This window comes from Loxodonta africana, chromosome 3 (genome assembly GCF_030014295.1).
Source record: "Loxodonta africana isolate mLoxAfr1 chromosome 3, mLoxAfr1.hap2, whole genome shotgun sequence".
Lineage (NCBI taxonomy): Eukaryota > Metazoa > Chordata > Mammalia > Proboscidea > Elephantidae > Loxodonta > Loxodonta africana.
Window position 1 is genome coordinate 29,176,331 of NC_087344.1, and position 9,910 is coordinate 29,186,240.

The 9,910-nt window shown below is 37.3% G+C and overlaps 1 protein-coding gene across 1 annotated transcript; it reads right to left on the reverse strand.

Annotated features, from left to right (window-relative positions):
* Positions 1 to 3,057: 3,057 nt before the first annotated feature.
* Positions 3,058 to 4,019, reverse strand: LOC100669203 (olfactory receptor 7A10-like). The gene has a single exon (XM_003413314.3). The coding sequence runs from the start codon at positions 3,994 to 3,996 to the stop codon at positions 3,058 to 3,060; it is 939 nt and encodes a 312-aa protein (XP_003413362.3). The 5' UTR covers positions 3,997 to 4,019.
* Between the last annotated feature and the right edge of the window lie 5,891 nt (positions 4,020 to 9,910).

Sequence of the window (9,910 nt, forward strand, 5' to 3'; positions counted from 1 at the left end):
GTCGATTCTATTGTTGCAGAATTGTCTAAGCTATAGTAGTCACCACAGCTGTTCTTTATTTGAAATGTCATCCGTAATTTATTATGGTCCACACAGCTGAATGACTTTGCATAGTCAAAACACAGGTAAACATCACTTTGGGTGGTATTAACATTTTCACAGTGTCTTCCTATCCAAGAGCATTGTATGGTTTTCCATTTATGTGAGTCTCTTTTGGTTTCTTGCAGTAATGTTTTGTAGTTTTCTTTGTATAAGCCTTTTATGTCCCTGGTTAGATTTATTCCTAAGTATTTTATCTTTTGGGGGGCTGTTGTAAATGGTATTGTTTTCCTGATTTCCTTTTCACAGTTCTCTTTTTTGATGAAGAGGAATACAACTGATTTTTTTTTTTTTTGTATCTTAATCTTGTATCTGTCACTTTGCTGAATTCTATTAGTTCCAATAGCTTTCTTGTGAAATCCTTACAATTTTCTATGTATAGGATCATAGCATCTGCAAATAGGGATAGTTTTACTTTTGCCTTACCTATGTGGATGCCCTTTATTTCCTTTTCTTGTCTTATTCCCTCACTAGGACTTCCAATACAATGTTGAATAATAGTGGTGATAAAGGGCATCATTGTCTGGTTCCCGTTGTCAGGGGAATTTTTTTCAGACTCTCACTGTTAAGCATAATATTGCCTGCTGGTTTTGTATAATTCCCTTTATTATGTTGAGAAATTTCCCTTCTATTCCTATTTTGTTAGATGTTTTATCAGGAATGGGTGATGGAATTTACCAAATACCTTTTCTGCATTGATTGATATGATCATGTGTTTCACATGATTCTTCTCCTTTGGTTTTTTTATACACTGGATTACATAGATTACTTTTCTAATATTGAACCAAACTTGCATGCCTCATATGAATTTCACTTAGTTGGGATGTATTATTTTTTTTGGATATGCCGTTGTATTCTATTGGCTCAGATTTTGTTGATCATTTTTATGTCTATATTAAAGGGATATTGGACTGTAGTTTTCTTTTTTAGTGGTGCCCTTGCCTAGCTTTGATATTAAGGTTATGCTGGCTTTGTAGAACGAATTCAGGAGTATTCCTTCCTTTTCTATGTTCTGAAATAGTTTGAGTAGGATTGGTGTCAGCTCTTCCCTGAATATTTGGTAGAATTCTCCAGTAAAGCCACCTGAATCAAGGCTTTGTTTTGGGCGGAGTGTTTGGCCCCTTCAATTTCTTCTTTTTCAAATTTTCTACCTCAGTTTGTATTAGTTTAGGTAAGTGGTGTAATTCTAGAAATTTGTTCATTGTCTCTAGGTTTTCAAGTTTTTGGGGTACAATTTTTCATGGTATTCTGTTATGAACCTTTTTCTTTCAGTATATTCTGTTGTAATGTCACCCGTCTCATTTCTTATTTGTGTTATTTACATCTTCTCCTGTTTTTCTTTTGTCAATTTGGCCAGAGGTTTGTTAATTTTATTAATCCTTTCAAAAAAACAGCTTTTAGCCTTGTTGATTCTTTCTACTGTTTTACTGTTCTGTTTCATTTATTTCTGCTCTGGTTTTTATTATTTTCTTTCTTCTGGCAACTATCAGCTTCTATTGCTGTTCTCTTTCTAACAGTTCGAGGTATAGGGCTAGTGTCTTGATTTTTGTCCTTTCTTCTTTTTTATATATGCATTTATTGCTATAACTTGACCTCTGAGCACTGCTTTTGCAAGTTCCACAGGTTTTTGTTAGGTTGTGTTTTCATTCTCATTTGATTCTAGGAATTTTTTAAGTTTTGTTTTTGATTTCTTCTATTACCGAGTAGTTTTTAAGAAGAGATTTCATTTATTAGATTTTTTTCCTTGCCTTTCATGTATTGATGTCTACATTTGTAGTGTTCTTGTCCTCCAGTTTCTAAAAGAGTTTGCATAAGATTAGCATTGTTTTTGCCTTACATGCTTGAGAGACTTCATCAGTAAAACCATCTGGTCCTGGAGTTTTCTTAAAAGAATACTTCGGGTTTACAAAAGCAATTTAAAAAATAAGTCCAGAGATATTCAGAGTTCCTATTTCTTCTGGAGTTAGTTTTACTAGGTTTTGTTATTAAAGAAATGTGTCTACTTCATACAAGGTGTGAAATTTTTTTTTGCATAATATTGTTTATAGTAACTTCTAACTGTTATTTTAATGTCTGGGCATTTTAATGATCTAATTGATAGTACTAATTTATGATTTTCCCATTTTTTACTTGTTTCTTCTTTCTAGGGATTTGTTCATTTATTAGTATTTTCAAGGAATCTGATTAAGGCTTTTTACTATTATTTTTTCTTCTATCATTGATTTCCTTGCTTATATTTACTATTTCCTTCCTTTACCTACTTTGGGTTCATGTTATAATTTCTTCCCAGCTTCTTAAGGTAGAAGCTTAGATCATTGATTTAAATCTTTCCTCTTTTGTAATATTAATAGTTAAAGCTATAAATTTTCCTCAAAGAACTTCTTTAACTGCCTCTTCTAAAATTTCAAGTTGTTTTTATTACCTTTCAATTTTAAATAATATAAACTATTAATTGCCATACTAGGCACCAATGAGAAAGAGAAAAAGCTCTCAGTGAGGGAACTAAAATGTCTCGGCCACTTATAAAATAATTACACCTATCATAGTCTACATTATGAAAATGACTGAATAAGAGTACAGAAAGGAAAAGCTGACTCAAGTCTAATAAAGGAAACCAGGGCATTCTAACAAACAGTAAGTCAAGAACAAAAATTTAAGCTCCAAGTCTTTATTATCTCCAAAAATTTACACCTAATCATAATTTTGCCATGAAAGAGAAAATGAATTTGAAGATAGCATATTTGTAGAAATAACGATCACCACTTGAAACAAGTAGATACTCTCTAATTATTTCTGTTCCAAAGTTGGAAATTGCTTTTAGGAAAGTAAAAGCATAAAATGTCATAAATGTCTGGAAAGTCAGAGATGTGCACACAAAAAAAATTCAGAACATCTGAATGCCAATCTGGTCCCTGGACACTCGTTATTTCTTGCCCAGACCCAAGGCAAACGTTTTTGTCACTTATTTAAAGTCACAATCCCAGCAAGACTTTTCAATGCCCCTTTTATGTCCTTGTTCCTCAGGCTGTAGATAAAGGGATTCAGCATGGGTGTGACTATGGTGTACATCACTGAAGCTATTGCACTGGCCCTGGAATTTTGAGTAGTGGCAGAACTCAGGTAGACCCCAAGACCTGTACCATAAAACAAAGAAACAACTGAAAGGTGAGACCCACAAGTGGAAAATGCCTTATATTTCCCCCTTGCTGATGTAATTCTCAGTATGGAAGAGACGATCTGAGAATAAGAAAATACGATGCCAGTCAGGGGAATAATGCCCATCACCACAGTTGCAAAATACATCTCTATGATATTCAGACGGGTGTCAGAACAGGCAAGTTGGATAACCTGATTGATTTCACAGAAGAAGTGGGGAATCTCTAAGTTAGTACAGAAGGACAGTCTCAACACCAGCAAACCACGTAGCAGAGAATCCAGAACACTCAATATCCAAGACAACAGCAGCAACAAGCCACAGAGTCTGGGATTCATGATGACTGTGTAGTGCAGTGGGTGACAGATGGCCACAAATCGGTCGTAAGCCATTATAGAAAGGAGAAAAATATCCAACTCTGCAAAGAGGATAAAAAAATACATTTGCGTGAGGCAGCCTTGATAGGTGATGGTTTTGTTATGGGTATGTATGTTCACCAGCATCTTTGGGATAGTGGTGGAGGTGAAACATATATCTACAAAGGAAAAGTTGGCTAGGAAGAAGTACATGGGAGTGTGGAGATGGGAGCTAGTGATGGTGGCCAAGATGATGAGAAGGTTCCCAATAAATGTGACCAAGTACATGGACAGGAATAGCCCGAGAAGAAGGGATTGTACTTCTTCCACTTCTGAGAGTCCAAGGAGAATAAATTCAAAAACCTCTGTGTGGTTTCCTGGTTCCATGTAGCTGGTATGACTGTCAAGAAAGTGAAAAGAATAACAATACTTCATAAAAAAAAAAAAAAGGCATCATCCACCAGCAGCACTACTACAGATTATAAATTTTATACAAATAAATGTAAAAACAAGTATTGTATTTGACACATAAACAAAAGCCTGTATTTTGTCAATAGATCAGATTCAGCTGAATATTCAGAGGATTAAAAATGTGGTCATTCTTTCTGCTTCTGTCTCCCCTTCCAAGTTAGCAAACTAATCCCTAATCATAACTGCCACATCAAGCCAGCATTCTTTCTACATACTTATCTCTGAGATAGAATCATCTAGCTCCTTGCACCTCAGAGTGTGATCCAAGACTAGAAACATCAGCCTCACCTGGAAGCTTGTTAGAAATGCAGACTCAGTAGACTGCCCCTACTGAATCAGAATCTGCATTTTAACAAGTTTCCAGGCATATTAGTTTCCTAGGGATGCCAAATTACCTAGGTAATTTTTCCTAGGTAACAAATTACCACAAAATGGGTAGCTCCAAACAGCAGAAATTTATTCTCTCACAGTTCAGGAGGTTAGAAGTTCAAAATCAAGGTATCCGTAGGATTGGTTCCCTCTGAAGGCTCTTTCCTAGCTTCTGGTGGCTGCCAGCAATCCTTGGTGTTCCTTGGCTTATAGACACACCATTCCAATCTCTGCCTCCATTTTCATGTGGCTTTCTTCTCTCTGTGTTACTGTGTCTCCTTCTCTTCTCATAAAGACATCAATGATTGGATTTAGAAAACAACCCTAAATCCAAAATTATTTCATCTCAAGATCCTTAATTAACTACAATTGCAAAGACTCTAGTTTTTAACAAGGTTACGTTCTGAGACTCCAGCTGGACATACATTTTGAGGGAACACAATTCAGCCCACTACACTAGGTGATTCATACACAGATACTGTTTGAGAAGCACTGATCTAACTGACAATAGGTGCCTCCAGGGATACGAAGTCTCTCGTTTTAAGTGTGTTTACTTTTACATTCTCCTTAATTATGATAATAACACTACTCTTCCAAGAGCTGAAATTTTCCTCCTTGTGATTTTCATCAGTTGCACTTAATTCTGATGTCTAAATTGAAAAGGCACCTTTGGGATATCTGTCCAGAGGACACCCTCCCCTTCTCTGAGACCTGGGCCCTGACTCAGAAATACTATGACAGGCCCCCGTAGTCAATTTTATACTGTCAAAGCTATTCGATCAGTAGAAAATCTGACAGAAGATAGTGCAATCAGCATCTTACACCATCCTTATGTCCCCGTACCCATGCAGTTTAGAACTGAAACTTTGATATTACAATTAGGTAAGTGGGACTTTGGGATTCTAGTTGAGGTGTTCATATTCTGCCAAGGACATGGAGAAGCATAGAAAAACATTTTATAGAATGAGAGGAAAAAATAATTTTCTTTAGACATGGAGAAAGGTGTGTAGACAAGAGACATAGTGGACATTACAGGGATAATTGAGAGAAAAGCTGCCTCAGACCCTGGTAGCTTTCCACTTCCAAATGGACACTCAAAGATCCACACTCTGGAGGAGATGGTGAATATACTGGTTGAGAGTGGAAAGTCTGGAGTCATACTGCAAGGGTTTGAAGCCAAACTCCGGCACTTACTAGCTATGTGACCATTGGACAGTTACTTAACCTCTCTCTGCCATTTTTTTTTAATCTGTAAAATTGAGATCATTGTAGCATGTATACTGTTTTTAAGAAGGAAAAATGAGTTTCATATGTAAATCACTTGGGACAGTGTCTACAAATAGGAGTCTCATGTAAGTATTAGCTGTCAGCTTTATGTAAGTATTATCTAATACTATCATTGGAACATAATCTTGATTATTTATATTTTCATTATGCTTACCTTGATGCCTTATATTGTTTCAAGAACTATGATAAAGTTGAACATAAAAATACAATATTTGTTCCTGATTTTAATAGACTTGCTTCTAAATGTTTTCCAATTAGTATGATGTTGATGTAGATGCAAAATACCACATCTTCATCATGTAATGAAAGTGTTTGCAAAAACTAAGAAGTTTCCTGAATACAACTAAACACTTCGAGGGGCAGAGAGGCAGGGTCGAGGATCTGGGGACCATGATTTGGGAGGACATCTACACCAATTGGCCTAACACATTTGTTAAGAAAATGTTCTGCATCCCACTTTGGTGAGTGGCAACTGGGGTCTTGGAAGCTGACAAACAGCCATCTAGGATGCATCAATTAGTCCCAACCCACCTGGAATAAAGGAGGATGGAGAACATCAAAGACATGTGTGGAAAATATGAGCCCAACAGACAGAAACGGCCACATAAACCAGAGACTCCATCAGCCTGGAAGAACTGGACGGTGCCCGGCTGCCACCAATGACAGGGAACACAATGGAGAGTCCCTGGTGGAACAGGAGAAAAGTGGGGTGCAGAACTCAAATTCTAGTAAAAAGACCAGGCTTAATGGTCTGACTGAGGCTAGAGAGACCCCACAAGGCATGCCCCCCAGATTCTCTGTTAGCCCAAAGCTAAAACCATTCCGGAAGCCAATTCTTCAGATAAAAATTAGACTGGACTATAAGACATAAAATGATACTTGTGAAGAGTATGCTTCTTAGCTCACGTAGATACAGGAGGCTAAATGGGCAGCTCCAGTCTAGAGACAAGATGAGAAGGCAGAAAGGAATGAGAGCTGGTTGAATGGACATGGAAAAAACAGGGTGGAAAGGAGGATTATGTTGTCACATTATAGGGAGAGCAACTAGGGTCACAGAACAATGTGTGTGTAAATTTTTGTATGAGAAACTAAGTTGAACTGTAAACTTTTACTTAAAGCACAATAATTAAAAAGTATCTATTTAAAGAAATACATGAGAATTTTTTATATAGACAAAGGAAGATGAAATTTATCTTACTCTTATACAGTATAGCTCAAGATCATATTCACAACTTACAACTCGAAATAATTATTTTGTCCTATAAAACTGTCAAATAGTTTTAAAGATTTTGATGACTTTCAAAAGTTTTACAGTCATACATATGTTGGTTAGATATGGACTCCATCACTTATCAGCATAAGGTTGAGAAAAACAAAAGGTAATATATATATACACACACACATAGTATGGTGCTACATCACTAGTGAATAAAATGTTATTTTCCAATTTTGATCTTTGATGTGATTTTTAAATGTTATGTATTTCCACATTTTCCTAACCTCTAACACCAAGCATTTATAAAATAGAAATCAATTTCAAAAAATTAACAGGTTTTTTTTTTTTTTCACTCTACCAGGTAGTTCAGTTATTAATCATTAATATCATACAGCTGGTCAAAAAATTCAGCTAAATGTATTTCATGATGGGATAAGAGAATAAAGAAAAATGTCAGATAGTAAAGTGATCGGGGAAAAAAGATAAGAGAGGTAGAATGCAGACAGCAGAGATACAAGTAACAAAAAGATGTGGGTTTGTTACTCCCTATGTGTGTAACGTCATGTACAACGACTTGTGCCTTCTATTTCCTGCCTTATTGACTATTAGAAATGATGAGGGTGATAGTGAGTTAAACAAACTCCAGATATTTTCCGATGGTCCATTTCTGAAAACTCTATTGACCATGAGTCTAGTAATAATACCAGAGAAAATAGTGGCAAGAAAGCTCTAAAAACAATGTGGAAACGGCGTCTGACCTCCTCTAACTTCCAATGGGGAAGGAGAATCAAGATCAACAGCCAAAGGCTTATTCTTATGAGATGGACATCAGACATGCACCCCCTCTCCACTCTCTTTACCAATTCTCACACCAACTGTCCCTCCCACAGCACCCTCTGCTTCTCTGCTGGGTTCGATAATTCGTTGTAATAACCACAGAGAACTCACAGACAATACTCATGATTATGAGGTCTATTAGCAAGTAACAGGTTCAGAAACACTCAGGATACAGTTCTTCCATCAGGACAGTCTCTTTCCAGCCACACTGCAGGCATGCTTCTTTGGCCCCTTGGCTTCTGCCCTGCATGGGCAAGTGTTAGAGAGCTCTTTTAGCTCTGCCAAAAAATGTCCAGAGGCACCCCACTCTAACAGTAAGCCTCAGACCAAAGGTACTCAGATTTCTTTCTGTGGGCTGGGAAACCCACAGCACTGTTTTCTGCTGGTCTGTATTGCATCTCTCCTGCTGGTCTCTCCTGCCAGACTCTCCTGCTGGTCAACCTCTCCTGCCACCATGTCTTTGCCGCCACTTCTCACTGTCTTCATTGTTACAGCTCTCTGTCTCCTGGGTCCAGGAGGTTCTCAGCACAGGGTCCCTGGGCCCAAGGGACACGCTCTCTGTTCCTGGTTGTTCTTCCCTGGTGGTGGTGAGATTCTCTCTGCTCTGCAATTAGCTCTTTTTGAAGCCTAGAGGAATGGTAAAACTGACCAATCCCCTTGGTGGGCCACAATTACTTATTTGCACAGTCCCAACCAATCACTTGGCTGACAGTTAAAAGACCATGGCAAGAGAGCCCACACAAAACTGATCCATCACACCACAGGAGCCTCAGAAATAATTATTGAAGAGAAACTATCAGAAGGTGGAAAATAAACTAAGCTAGAAGCAGTGGCAAATGATACTTTGAGGATCCAAAATTTGAAAATTCTATGACCACTGGGAGGTCAGAGGTCTCCTGGGAAAAAAAAAGTTTAAACCCTAGAACTGCAATCACTTCTTCAGACGAAGTGAAAATTTCAAGAAAAACTACCTTCAGGATTCCAACTAAAATGAAGCCACTCTTCATGGCTTTGTAAAAAGACATAAATATTAAGGAGAGATTTGACAATGTTTAGGTAAAAGGTGATAACCTAAACAAGACAGGACAATTAGGGACAGAATTTGACAGCTTCAGATGTAGTCAAATTTGCTTTGGAATGCAATTGGCGAAGTGCAGTGTGTGCTGAAAATGTTACTCTTTCAACCTTTCAGGAACCCAACAATTCTATGGCTTTAAAAAATTAAGAAATGTGTTGTTGTTGTTAGGTGCCATTGAGTTGCTTCTGACTCATAGTGACCACAGAACAAATGCAGCCCAGTCCTGCATCATCCTCACAATAGTTCTTATGGGAACATAGCAGGACAAAAAATTGTTCATGGCATTTTCTCATTTCCTACTGCCTCTAAGAAGGATGGAGTTGCCGTGAGGTATAATCGAGCCTATGGTAACTGCTTTTTCTAGGAGGAATAACAGCTGATAAGCAGAGTACTTTTTTTTCTTTTTTAATTTTATCTCACCAAAAATAAAATTTTCTCCTTTAAAGAAAAATGGTCTCTCACTTGCTTTAAGGCAGTTAAATAATTGATATATAAAATTAAGATAATACAGAAAAAGCCTGAAATTTCTCTGAACAAGAAAGACTGAGAAACTCTGGAGAAGGTATAGAATGAGATAAGATGAGGGATGGAGAGTCCAAAAAGGGAAAAAATGTAGAAAGAAAGCCCAGAGTTTGGCAATGGAGGAGGGAGCCTTAGGAGATAATTACCATAATGGGGATTTTTCAAAAAAAATCTCAGACACTGGTCTGTAAACCCTCTCCTCTATCTCTTTGATCAAATCATTAGTAAAGTATGCATTTCTTAGTAATGCTTTTACATAGGAAATTTTTTATGACAAATACATAAAAAGAGCTGTGTCTTGCATCAAGGCTATGATGGGGTCAAACCAAGACTGCGCATGAGAAGCTGTGGGCATCTGCAGTTTTCCAGTTAGCAGCAGCCTAAAGAAGTTTCTAGGTTTCTGGGTAGTATAAATGGTTTCTGCTTGGCTACTGACCAAGAGATTGGTATTTCAAATCCATCCCAGCAGCATTGCGGAAGAGAGACCTAGGGATGACTTCCATAAGATTACAGCCGTGAAA

Coding starts and splice junctions, on each gene's coding strand:
- LOC100669203 (XM_003413314.3), bottom strand. CDS start 3,996: ATGGAACCAGGAAACCACACAGAGGTTTTTGAATTTATTCTCCTTGGA.